This window comes from Lipotes vexillifer, unplaced genomic scaffold (assembly GCF_000442215.2).
Source record: "Lipotes vexillifer unplaced genomic scaffold, Lipotes_vexillifer_v1.1 scaffold10, whole genome shotgun sequence".
Taxonomy (NCBI): domain Eukaryota; kingdom Metazoa; phylum Chordata; class Mammalia; order Artiodactyla; family Lipotidae; genus Lipotes; species Lipotes vexillifer.
The window spans coordinates 1,268,861-1,282,009 of record NW_006792541.1 but is presented as its reverse complement, the minus strand read 5'-3'; the positions used below and the strand labels follow the sequence as shown (position 1 = coordinate 1,282,009).

At 39.1% G+C, this 13,149-nt stretch overlaps 1 protein-coding gene across 1 annotated transcript in view; it reads right to left on the bottom strand.

The window, feature by feature from the left end:
• Nucleotides 1-941: 941 nt before the first annotated feature.
• Nucleotides 942-13,149, bottom strand: part of ANKRD46 (ankyrin repeat domain 46) — a 34,934-nt gene continuing 22,726 nt past the window's right edge. Inside the window, exons 2-5 of the mRNA XM_007465737.1 lie at nt 11,570-11,670; nt 8,432-8,768; nt 7,096-7,254; nt 942-1,429 (exon numbers count right to left, since the gene is read on the bottom strand). Of these exons, the coding sequence (XP_007465799.1) occupies nt 1,213-1,429; nt 7,096-7,254; nt 8,432-8,742 (687 nt within the window). The 5' untranslated portion in view covers nt 8,743-8,768; nt 11,570-11,670 and the 3' untranslated portion in view covers nt 942-1,212. The remainder of the gene's footprint in view (nt 1,430-7,095; nt 7,255-8,431; nt 8,769-11,569; nt 11,671-13,149) is intronic.

Sequence of the window (13,149 nt, the reverse complement as noted above, 5' to 3'; positions counted from 1 at the left end):
CTCAAGTCTTCATATCCTTTTTTAATAACCCAAGAATATGACTTAAACATAGCAGAATCATTAACAAAAGAGGCCTTCAAACAACTGCTAAAAGGTGCAATACAGTTTGGGGGCCATATTTCAATTTACATAATATGAGCATTCAGAAGGAGTTTATGATACCTAGTACAATAGTGTTCAACACTGTTAATTCAGAAATACACCATCCATTCTTGCCATCAGAGAACAACTAACATGTATGGGATTGTCACCACGATTCTAACAGGGCCTCTAAACAGGACTGCACATAAAATGAAAAAATTATGAACTATGATACAATTGTGACAACACAGCTAGCTTATAGAACTGAATTTTTCACCATAATAGTACTACAGGATTACAGTGACATTTAAACATCAGAATTATTTTCCCCTGCTACCTACTGAGTAGAGAAAGTTTTCTGACTGCATTTTTGATGAACAGAACATCTCTGAAATAAACACTAGGGGAAATGGACAAATGAACAAAATGAACTTCTCAAGTTCATTCGTCACAGATAACAACAAGCAAAGCAGCTTAGAAAAAACCCAAAATTATCCTAAAAACAAATAAATATAAGATCAAATCAGGCATTTTTGAGGAAAATACAGCTCATTTTCATAAGTTCTGTTTGGTATGTGACTAGACTTGAAAATATTAAAACAAACCAAGCATTCCAAAAATACTGATTTGCTCTACAAGATTTGAAAAAAGCACTTCAAGTTTTAAGCTGAATGCTTCATTCTCCCCAGCCCCTGCCCCCGATATTCCCCAGAGAAAGTAAATAAAAAGAGAAAAGCAGCTCTTGCAAAAATAAACAAAAACAAAACAAAACTACCAACCAAAACTAATCATATAAGACAAGCTTCAAACACTTCACTTTAGTTGGTCTTATGTTAGGGTAAGGTTTCTGTAGCAAGGATTTCCTAGTCTCATCCTCTATCTCTCATTCTTTAGTCACTTCCATGTTTTTATCAAACAAGGCTATGCAGAGCCTTTCCTAAGAGGTCATGCTGAGCTGGAGGTAGCTTTAGGACAGTACACTTGACTACAGCATGTAGTTAGTTCTTCTACAAGGATTACAATGTGTAAAACTGCAAAAAGAAAAACTGTACAGCCCTCACTGCCTTGCACCAAGAGAACAAACAACGGAAGCCAGGATACTGGCATCTGCCTCCTCTCCCATGGGCTCTTCTAATGCACCAGTTCAGGCTGGTTTTCCACGAAGGGTAGCACCCCACTCACATAGTAGGCGATGCCAAGCGACAGCAGAGCAATGACAAAGATCAAGAGCAACACCCTCCAGAAGCCCAGATCCTCTACAAACTCCTGCCACGTGGTTCGGAAGCTGGACAGGACCCCCTCACCTTGCTGCAGGTTGGGATTGAGGAGGGAATGGCTTTCCATGGCACTGTGAGGAAGCAAAGGGAAAAGAAAGGGCATGAAACAACACATTTCAAAAACATAAAACCACAGGAACTGCACTGTTGAGAAAAGACCAACCTTAAAATACAATATTTACAAGAAGAAAACTGACTTATATATATACATATATATATTCTCACCCATTTGTGTACTGACTTATATACGTGCAGGTATCTGGACAATCTAACTTTAACTATAAACTGCTAAACAGTAATGATTATGTTTCTTGGTTTAGTATATAGAAGAGTCAGTTAAAAATCCTTTTCTAATAAAAACGTCCCAAGCAGAAGTCTTGAAGTAGGTCAAATGAGTTGTTTCCACCAGGTACTAAAGCAAAAGACATTTTGGTTATTTGAAATTTAGAATTCAACACAATGATTCAAAATTTGAGAACTAATGTTAATGGAATTAAGCAAAGACGGGCAAGTCTAAAAAACTGTTCTATATATAAAGTATGTGAATCTTAAAGCGAAAAGGGAATTTTTATTAATTTAGTTCAATAATCTGACCAATGAAGGAATTCCTTCTTTAAACTGTAATACTCTAGTAATGGATGCTTACTCTTCAGTCTGTTGTACACTTGGACAGGGCTAGCCATTAGGAATTCCTCTTAATAGGTTCCTCCTACTGGGTTTAGTTCCATCTTGTACAATAACACAAAATACGTTTATTTCTCTTCTATATAAAGGCTGAGTCTAGTTGAAAATAAGGTAGCACAAATACCATAAAAATACTGATTCAGGTTTTTGTAACTATATAAGCGAGAAATATGACCACTACAAATAGAGTATATCTGACATTGGTATTTGGAAGGCTGCACAGTGATGAATTTGAAGCTCTAAGGGATTAGCACCCACAATTATGTCACAACATGCAGGACCAACAACAGGGTATCAATTAGATTAAAGCCACAATGACCATAATCACAGGTATCAACTATCTACCGCTGTTATTATCCTTCCTAAACTCCTTCTCTTCATATTCTTCCAACCATCTTGGGGCAGAACAATGGAAACAGCACAAAACAATGTCTTAAGAGTCTGGTTCATCATGCAAAATTGACAGTTTTTTTTTTTTTTTTTTTTTTGGGTAACCTACAACTTTATTTTACTTCTTGACACTGTTAAACAAAGGCACTTCAGCGTTTACTGGCATTTAGAGTCTTCTCTAATCATGGGAAGGTGATTTCTTAATGTGCCAATCTGTTTGACATCCAAACTTTTCTTTATATTTATCTTCTGAATAGGAGAAGACATTTTCAATGGGAATCTACAACGACACAAAAATTTAAAGAAAACTCAAGCAAGTTCAAAAATAGATTAGAACTTTAAGAAGTTCAGGAGAGGTTAATTTTGACTTACATGAAATTTATTGACTACGTCTGAGTCAACATGCTCTCATACTTAAAAGTGTTAGATATACAGGTATCCCCCATTGTTTGAAAGTTTGCTTTATGCCACCTCACTTTTAAGAAACATCTACAATACTTCCAGTATTTGCTAACTGAAAGTAATCCCAAGAGGATTTTTGCTTTTACACGAAAAAAGGCAAAAAGCAAAAACAGTGTTCAATGTTTATTTTGCACCAAGAGTGGCACCACCAAGCTCCTTCCCCAGGAACTACACTCAGCATCTCAGCATCCAGCTGCAATATCTTTGAACTGTGTCTGTGAGCATCTGTTCTTTATCTCGATTTATTTTGTGCATCCATTAGTAAGATGAGTCCTAAGGCAATTGCTTTATGCCATCTCGGCTTAAGGAAAGGTTTCCTAGGAACACTCTACTTTTGGATAGTGGCGGGTGGGGTAGGGACCTGTAAAATGAGAATTCAGTTGCACGTTCTCTAGGAGCCCATGAAGTTTTGCCAATCAGAACTGTCTATAGCAACCTGATCCAATGAAATGTTTTCTACTGTCTAGGAAATACCTGATTCTAGCATGATGGTCTGTGTGTGCATGTGTAATCTTTTTTGTACATGTGTCACCTACACTGTCTCTGTCATCCCATATCTACAGAGTAAAAAGGAACTAAATTAAACTTAGGATATAAGGGGGTGTGGGGAACTGTTTTTCATCAACTTGACTGATAGGCCCTTAAGAAGTTATGCTATGTTTCAGGGAATCATGAGGGGACTGGAAAATACTAAATACATTCAAAATCTTGCTTTATCTCCTGTTCTAGAAAAGGCTAATCATTACACAGCTATGCCACAATGCCATGTACTAGCCAATCCCTTTAAGCTTTTCCCCCACTTTTTAATATTTTTAAATTAAAAAAAATTTTTTAAAAATTTTTTGTGGTACACGGGCCTCTCGCTGCTGTGGCCTCTCCTGTTGCGGAGCACAGGCTCCGGACGTGCAGGCCCAGCGGCCATGGCTCATGGGCCCAGCCGCTCCGCGGCATGTGGGACCTTCCCGGACCGGGGCACGAACCCGCGTCCCCTGCATTGGCAGGTGGACTCTCAACCACTGCGCCACCAGGGAAGCCCCTTTTTCTATTTTTTAAAAAATATTTATTTATTTGGTTGCACAGGGTCTTAGTTGTGGCAGGCGGGCTCCTTAGTTGTGGCTCGCAGGCTCCTTAGTTGAAGCTCACCAGCTCCACAGTTGCAGCACGTGGGCTCCTTAGTTGTGGCATGCAAACTCTTAGTTGCAGCATGCATGTGGGATCTGGTTCCTTAACCCAAAGCCCCCTGCACTGGAAGTGTGGAGTCCTATCCACTGTGCCACCAGGGAAGTCCCTCCCTCACTTTTTTTAAATTGATGTAATTCATGTACTATAAAAGTCATCTTTTTAAAGTATGTGATTCAGGGGCTTCCCTGGTGGTGCAGTGGTTAAGAATCTACATGCCAATGCAGGGGACACAGGTTCCATCACTGGTCTGGGAAAATCCCATATGCCGCAGAGCAACTAAGCCCATGCGCCACAACTACTGAGCCTGTGCTCTAGAACCCGCAAGCCACAACTTCTGAGCCCACATGTCACAACTACTGAAGCCTGTGCGCCCTAGAGCCCACACGCCACGATTACTGAGCCCATGTGCTGCAACTACTGAAGCCCACTTGCTCTAGGGCCCACGTGCCACAACTACTGAGCCTGCATGCTGCAACTACTGAAGCCCGTGTGCCTCGAGCCCATGCTCCGCAACAAGAAAAGCCACTACGATGAGAAGCCCGCGCGCCACAATGAAGAGTAGCCCCCGCTCGCTGCAACTAGAGAAAGTCTGCACACAGCAACAAGTAAAATTTAAAAAATTAAAGTACATGATTCAGTGGTTTTTAGTAAATTCGCAAAGTTGTAGAACCATCTCCACTATCTAATTATAGAACATTTTGGTCGCCTCTATAATAAACTCTGTGCCTTCAGCAGCCACTTCCCACTGCCCCTTCCCCTGCTCTTGGCAACCACTACTTTCTATTTGCTGATTATGGACACTTCACATAAATGGAATCATATGATATTTGGCCTTTTGTGCCTGGCTTCTCTCATGTAGCATGTTTTCAAAGCTCATCCGTGTTGTAGCACATATCAGTATTACATTCCTTTTTATGGTGGAATGTTTCACTAGATGGATAGATGACAGTTTGTTTATCCACTCATCATCGATGGACTTTTGGGTGGTTTCCACCTTTTGGTTATTATAAATAATGCTTCTATGAAATTCATGTACAAGTTTTTGTGTGAACGTGTGTTTTCAATTTTCTTGGGTGTATACCTAAAAGTAGAATTGTTGGGTCGTATGGTAACTCTGTGTAACTTTTTGAGGAGCTGCCAGACTGTTTTCCACAGCAGCTATGCTGTTTCACATTCCCACCAGCAATGTATGATGGCTCGAATTTTTTCACATCATTGCCAGTACTTGTTGTTGTCCATCTTTTTGATTGTAGCCATCCTATTGGGTATAAAGTGGTATTTCACTGTGGTTTTGATCCGCATTTTCCCTAATAACCAATGATGCTGCTTTAAGCTTTTTAATTTAAGCTTCAAGCACACCTTCCTACCATGACACTGAAGGGCAGGAGTAAGATAGGACAACTAGGTAGTACAAGTACTAATAATTCAATTTTCAAAGAACAGGCTTTACATAATGCCGTAAATAATGCAAATTCTCATGCTGAGGTGCAATGGCAGGTACGTGAAAGAAGTAGGAATAAATACTTCATACTGCATTGCTCAAATTACTAATCACTTCTTAGTTAATAAGTAATCACAACTGAGGCAAAATAAAGTATATTTCTAATAAAGAGATGCCAAGAAATTGGCTATTAACAAAATATACCAAGCAAAGTTCTGAATATATACCAAGAAAATGCACATTCTCGGACATTTTTCACAGTAAAGAAGCTTAAAGTAGTTTTGAAAATAAATTTTAAGTTATTTTGCAGGAACATGATCTTTAACAAAAAACAGATAACTCAATGTTATTGAATTGCTTATAGCATCCTGACTGCCAATCCAGAGCACACAGGTGAAAGAAGGGCTTGCCAATGCACCTCTGGCTTCTTATTTTATGTACTTGCCAGTCTTCAGTGATAACTCATAAGGAGCATGCACTGTTGTAGAAGTAAAACTGTTTAATTTCTTTGGACAATAATAAGTATTTGTAACAAACAAAATAATCCTAAACTTGACAGTAGAATTAATGGTCCCCAAGGAGTACACCAGGCAGTCCACAAAGAGGGAGGAAAGGAGTCACGGGCACAGAAGAATCAAATTAAGGGTGAACTATGAAAAACAGAGGATTTCATCTGGAACTCACAGAAACAATGATCCCAACAGTCTAAGTGGACCATATGCTCCTAATTCCAAGTCTTGGTCAATCTTCTACTGGGTCAATAGCTAGTGAGGGCCCTAGTCCACTGAAAATTTTGGGAGGAGACTATAAAGCTCATCATCCTTCCTCCCCTGTAATACCTGGAAAGCTTAAACTCCATGGTGGTCAACCAAACTACACGCTAGTACAACTAAGTCTGGCCTAGAGACTTTACCCGTTGATCCCGTGATGCCAGAGAAAAGATGACTGGTCACCTTTCCAGAGCTCCCTGAACTATGTTCTAAACTGCTTCTAGAAGAGAAATGATGAGATATTTGAGACCCTGTCAGTCACTACATCTTAGCTTCAATAACTTACAGGAGCCCAAATTTCATTTGCTCCATCTCATGTAAAAGTCACTTTCACATCACTGAACTGTGTATGTGTTAAGTCTTGTCTTACTCTCCTTCTGTTTTACTTTTCCTCAGCACTTTAATTCCCTACCTTTGAAAGGTAGCATTTTGGTCTTTTCTAATACTGTCCAAGTTCTTGTCCTGACTTATCTTTCTCCTTCTTTTTCGAAATTCCATTCTTTTTGTGATCTGTACTTAAATTCTCAGACTCCTGTTTCCCTCCCTCTTATTCAGCTCTTTTCACTTGTACTACCAATACAGCAGGCTGCCCTGCCCAGTGGCTAACAGAACATTCTGTGCATGTGGACACATAGTACTTTCCATTAATAGCTTTTCAATTGTAATCTGGAGCCATAAGGACTAATATAAGTTCAAAGAAAGTATCAAAGCACTTTACTTGAAAGCAAATAAATATAAAGCTGACAAAAAGTTGTCATAAAAGATTCACTTAAAGTGACTTGCCCCTTAAAAAAAAAATCTTAGGTACCTTTCACTCTCAGCTGTCTGCATAGTCTCCAGTTTTGAGTGAGTTCCTCTGTTAAATCCTTTTACCTCCTGTTCTTCCAAAGATTCCAGCAATCGGATGACATCTTTATTCACTCCCCTGCGCTTTGCCAGGACTAGGGGTGTAGCACCTTGATGATTGCTAAAAAGTTCATAAAAATAAAGAGGTTATATTATACTGTTAGTAGCCATTTGTGTAGATCTCAGTGAGGAAGGCATGGGTCCCATTAACTCGAAATTAAAACCCAGAGCAGAACCAGCAGTTGAGTTGGAACCTGAATTTTGAGTTAATCTTTTTTTTTTTTCCTTTTAGAGAAAAAGGAAAAAAAAAATATACAGGCAAGAGTAGATAAATGAGAACGAATAAAAGAAAAGGAGGGCATCTTCCTAGAAATTAATTGGAAAATTCTAGATTCATCCTATCTGACATTTATATATTTCATGAGAAGGGTGTATATCTTTTTTAAATGTCTAAGAATTAAACAAACAACAACAAAAAAAACACCCACGCTCAAAAGCAATCAAATAAGCTGCTTTGGTTCACCTAGCTATTTAACAACAGGAGAGAGCCCAAGTAACACTGAATCCTATAGTTAATTTCCACCACATCTTGTTCTGTAGCAGCAGAACCATTTACTGTCTTATTCAAATTTAGGGACACTATAGCACCAATAAATTAGGGCAACATGAAACTGTGGCTTAAAGGTCAAGGTCACTTTTTAAAGTGGCCTGATCTTTCCCACTCAAGAGACGGAATCACTAAAACAAACCAAAAAAACCACTACCTCTTCAAATTGTTCAGTATCAAAAGGACTGTGAGCGCCCCAGAGAGATTATGAAGCTAGCATGGTATATTACACGATAGAAGGCAAACAAGCTTTGGAATCAGGTGGAACTAGGTTCAGATTCTAGCTGTGTGACCTTTGTTAAGTCATTTAACCCAGAATGCTTGTCTCAATTATTTCATCTATAAAATGAATACCTACCTTAAGAGTTATTCATTCTGAGGATTAAATGAGCTAAACACAGTATGTGCAGTGCCCAGGCTGTAATAGATTGTTGACAAGTGCCCTTGTCTTACAATACACAATTAATTAGTAGCAGAACCTAGCCACTATTTTCGTAGAAAAACATACACTGCTTCAGCATAAATCTAGAAGTCAGCCTCTTGTTCCCTTACTCATTGTCCTCAATACCCTTCTGAACTTGTTGCTGTGCTCAATCAGTGAGGAAACAAAATCAATGGTCTCCAAGATTAGATCATTGGTTGACAGACTAATGGGAAGAAGTGACAAGACTTCAAAAACCACAGAACTTACCAAATATCAATTTTGAGTCCATTGGAAACTAAGAATTGAATAGTATCCACGTGGCCACAGAGATGAAGAGCTGTGTTTCCCTGATAATCTGTGGCCAGGAGATCAGCACCAAATTTATGTAATAACTGGCAGATGTCTACATTCCCTCGGGCTGCTGCGAGGTGAAGGCCTGTTCTGCCCCTGCTGTCACGAATATTTGGGTCAAAGCCACTTTCCAAAAGCCTCTTGGAGTAGTTAAAGTCTCCATCAATACAGGCTTGTAGCAGGGGCACATTAGTCTGAGAAGAATCATTCACAAAAACGTAGGACATTGTTCAGATTCGGTGATGGAATGCGCCTGTAATGAAATATAAGGTGAACAAGATTCAGAGAAGCCAACTAAATCAAGACAATGAAGTCATTTAGAAAAGCGCTATTTCTTTTTCTCCTTGGCCTTCTGCCTCTAATAAATTACCTCACCAAACAGAAACAACAACAGAGTTATCAATTATTATATTTTATTTTCCATTAAAATGTCTCATTTTTTCATATCTGTTGAATCAAAATTGCAATTAAATTACCATAAAGCCATATTTCACTTTTCATCATATAAAAAGACTGAGATTTTTTTTTTTTTGGCCACGCCACACGGCACGTGGGTCTTAGTTCCCCAACCAGGGATCAAACCTGCATCCCCTGCATTGGAAGCGTGGAGTCTTAACCACTGGACTGCCAGGGAAGTCCCTGGATTGAGATATTTTTAAAGTGAAGCAAGATATAAGTGCTTAGGGCTTCCCTGGTGGCGCAGTGGTTGAGAGACCGCCTGCAGATGCAGGGGACACGGGTTCATGGCCCGGTCTGGGAAGATCCCACATGCCGCGGAGCGGCTGGGCCCGTGAGCCGTGGCTGCTGAGCCTGAGCGTCCGGAGCCTGTGCTCCACCACGGGAGAGGCCACAACAGTGAGAGGCCCGCGTACCGCAAAAAAAAAAAAAAAAGATATAAAGTGCTTAGATTTAATTTTATTACATCATCAGAAGACAAAGACAGCATGTTCCTTAAACTTCATAAAACTACCTATACACTACTACATACACACACACAAACGCTACTACTGGTAGAGATTCTTGTTTAAAACAAAGTAATTCTCTTTCATATATTTGCTTTTTATTGTATTTGAGATATTCTATATGGTAAAACAGAATTATCAGCTCAAAAGTTAACTAAATCAGTATGAAAAAAATAATAACTTAATTCACACTCAATAAGGACCTGCTAAATGTTGTGTTTAGAGTACAAACTTCAAATTTTTCATAGAAAGAGAAAAGCTAAGGAAGGCAACAAACTAAATTTAAAAACTGGAAGTATCATGAAATTAAGAATTCTGTCCTTTTTACAGTATTGATCCTATTCTGCTTTGTTCTGTGGTTATCTAAATATCTGATTTTGCCAAACTCCCACTGTCTGAAGATGGAGAGATGAGGAAAAGCAGGTCTCTGTGGGGATGCAGAGGCAGGACAAAGGCAGCATCCCAGCTGTGTCCATGCTAACACTTCACCCATCTGAGTAGCCTCGGTTCACCAGTAGGTGTTTCCACACATCCTTCAATGATACTTCCCTGCCCTCAGCAATTTCTTGGACTCTCAGCGCATGCATGCGTGCGTGCGTGTGTGTGTGTGTGTGTGTGTGTGCGTGCGTGTGTGTGTGTTTCCACCCCACCTGCAATTGTGCCTTCCTTGGTTCACTTAAGAAAAAGTTAAAGCCGGACAAAAGAAACTTTACTAAGAAGTTAAAGAGAAAACAAACCAAAACAAGAAAACACAAAGGCAGAGACCTATGTGTTTGTTAAGATGGCTCCCTTACTCTAAGGTTAAAAAAGCTTAGTCACAGATGAGCTTGGCTTATAATTTATCAGGCAAAGTCTTCCTGGAACACAGATGGAAATGGATGCTAGATCAATCTATTGTGCCTAACCTCCTGGGGATTTAGGAAAGCCTGGCTCTGGAGTTCGGTGAGATTCTTGGCCCCTACTCATTTTAGCCTGGTTTCCAGCAGAGCCACTGTCCCTCTATTCCTGGGCCACCTTAAGCTCTGCTGCTGCCATGCGTGCAAGGGGGAAACATTAACACAGACTGAGAGCCTGTTCTGAGCCAGGCACTGCATTAAGGGGTCTTAATGAATTTTATTTAATCTTCCTAACAAGTCCATAGTAAGATTTATTATACCTGAATTTTAGTAAGGAGTCATTGAAGGATTTTAAGTCAAGGAAATGGCATGGTCTTAGTATATTAGTCTTTCAGAAAGATGACTTTCTGGCAATACAGAGAGGTTAGTTTGGAGGGGGTCAAGATTGGAGACAGGGAGATCAATCAGTGTCATTGTAGAGATCCAGGCAAGAAATGATGATAGCCTGATCTAAGGCACTGGCAGAGAGAAGGGGACATACTGGAGAGCGATACACTAGATAGAATGAACACAACTCAATGACCTGTTGGATATAAAGGGTGAGAAGGAGCTATTAAGGATAATTCTAAATAACGGGAAAATATGTTTATGATTAAGAGTTACAGGGATCAAGATAAGATAAACCTCAGATTATGACACTATATAATGCTTTTTAAAGAAATTAACCCTATGGGAAGATGTTTCTCAAAAAAACAGTCAAGAATTCTCTTTCAAGGGTAATCTCCCTATTTTCCCCTACAGTAGTCACTGGATTGGATCATAAAAAAGACAGAGGTATCACAAGCTTTTAAAAAATTAAAATACCACATATCAAGTGCTTTTCAAGAGGTATCGTGTTTCGGTTAAATTCTCTTAAGAATATAAATTCTCTAAGAATAGATAATGAAAAACAATCTACTTGGTATTTTTGGTTCAAACAGTTAAGAATTCTTGTGGTTTGCAGACTGGGATTCTTTTGAATATCAGCTCAGTAAAAAGGACAAGTCTTTCTTGTCTACTTTTTAAGTGAGAATAAGCATGGTTTATTTTGTGATTTCTTTGTGTCCCTGAGAAACTACTAACCTCAAAATTTAATAAGCCCAATGATAGATAACATTTTTCATCTTGACTATAGAACTGAATCTGCCCAAAAGCAAGGCCACAGTTCACTGAAGCTTTCACATGTTGTGAGGGAGTCCACAGTAGAAAATACTCACGTAAGCCTTAAGATTAGATCTTTCTCTCCGTGGTCACACGGCAGTTTCTCTGAATTCTTAAGAAGGTTCAACAGACTATCCAGAAATGTGCCAGCAAGGATCTATAATAAATAGAAAATTCAGTTATAACAAAGATGTGGTGTGAAAAAGGACTTGCTATTCTACTAAACATAGACAAGGTACAAGGACCTGTAGATATTTTCCAGAAAATCTATGGGTAAGGCATCAACTTATGAGGCTACTAAAGTCAATGACGAGTAATAAAGTGGTGAAAAGGAGGAAAGAAGGGCTTAATAAGGAGAAGCTCTGTTGCCCACTAACAAGAAAGCACGGTCAGAAAGATGAAAGAAAGAGAGTCAGATTATGTTACCATCAATAGAGGAGAAACTGTGCTCTGAAAATTCACTCTAACTTACCAGAATTTGGAATGCATACTTTTTCCATTATAAATGGTGGCTACACCTCAGGTTAGCCCACTAAAGCAATTTTAGAAATAAAATGGTATTTGCAGTGGGGGAAAAAATTAAAAACAACCAATACTTGTGTTTAAACCAAACAGGTACATTTAAGAAAAAAAAAAGTCTAATCTGTCTTGAATACTGGTACTTAAATCTCCTCCTGAGATTGTCCCCCTACCTTTTCTTTTCAGTGTGAAAGAAAACTGGCTCAAATCTATCTGCAGTCTTTTCCACATGCCTGACCCCAGCCCTCCTGCATCTCGGTGCAGCCCCACACTCACACTTTCACTGGGAACCCCCCCTCAGGTTTCCCCTTAGGGCACTGACAGACATTTGGAGAGTCCCCCATCAGTCCCAATGCACTCTTTTCTTGAGGAAACGTGGAAGCAAGGGGGTCAAAGACAGGCAGCATGGACCACAAAAAATCAATAGTAATTTGTTAGGCAAACATTTACTGTGTGCCCAAAATGTTCCAGATAATATGCTAAGTGGTAAATTTGGGATATAAAGTCTAAATCCCAAATTTATAGTTCCAGCTGAAATTCATGACTTTTACTAGTCATTTACGCTGTCATCAAGTCCCTTTAAATAAACTTATAGGGAATAATCAATGGCATTTTATAAAGCTCCATTTACCATATGTAAGTCAGGTTGTATCATGAGGGCTATCAGTGCGAGGTTGGAAGTGAAGACAAACTACATGTGAGGACCAGTCCCACAACAGTTCAGCAAATATCATGATGACATGATAATACGCAAAACATCCAACCCTCTTCGACTGTTCCCTATATTTCTGCAAGTCTGTAATACCAGTTTAGACAGATTTCATGATCACTGAGCCACTTAATTGATTTCCCTGAACAAATAGTCTGTGTTCACCCAAAGCCTACTATTTTCCTTTTTTGTCCTGCCCACTAGAGCTGAGTCTTCATGACTAAAGTCTCTCTCTAATATATTAACTTAAGATGTGGCTTTTTCAATGTTAAAATGGTACAGGGGTTATTCTGAAGACAGTAGGATTTATATTATGAAAAGGACAAGTGTAGCTGTTTATTTGGAGATAGAATTATAGATTATATAGTTATGTGCCCCCAAAGTAATCCTAATGTTTCCTTAAATCCA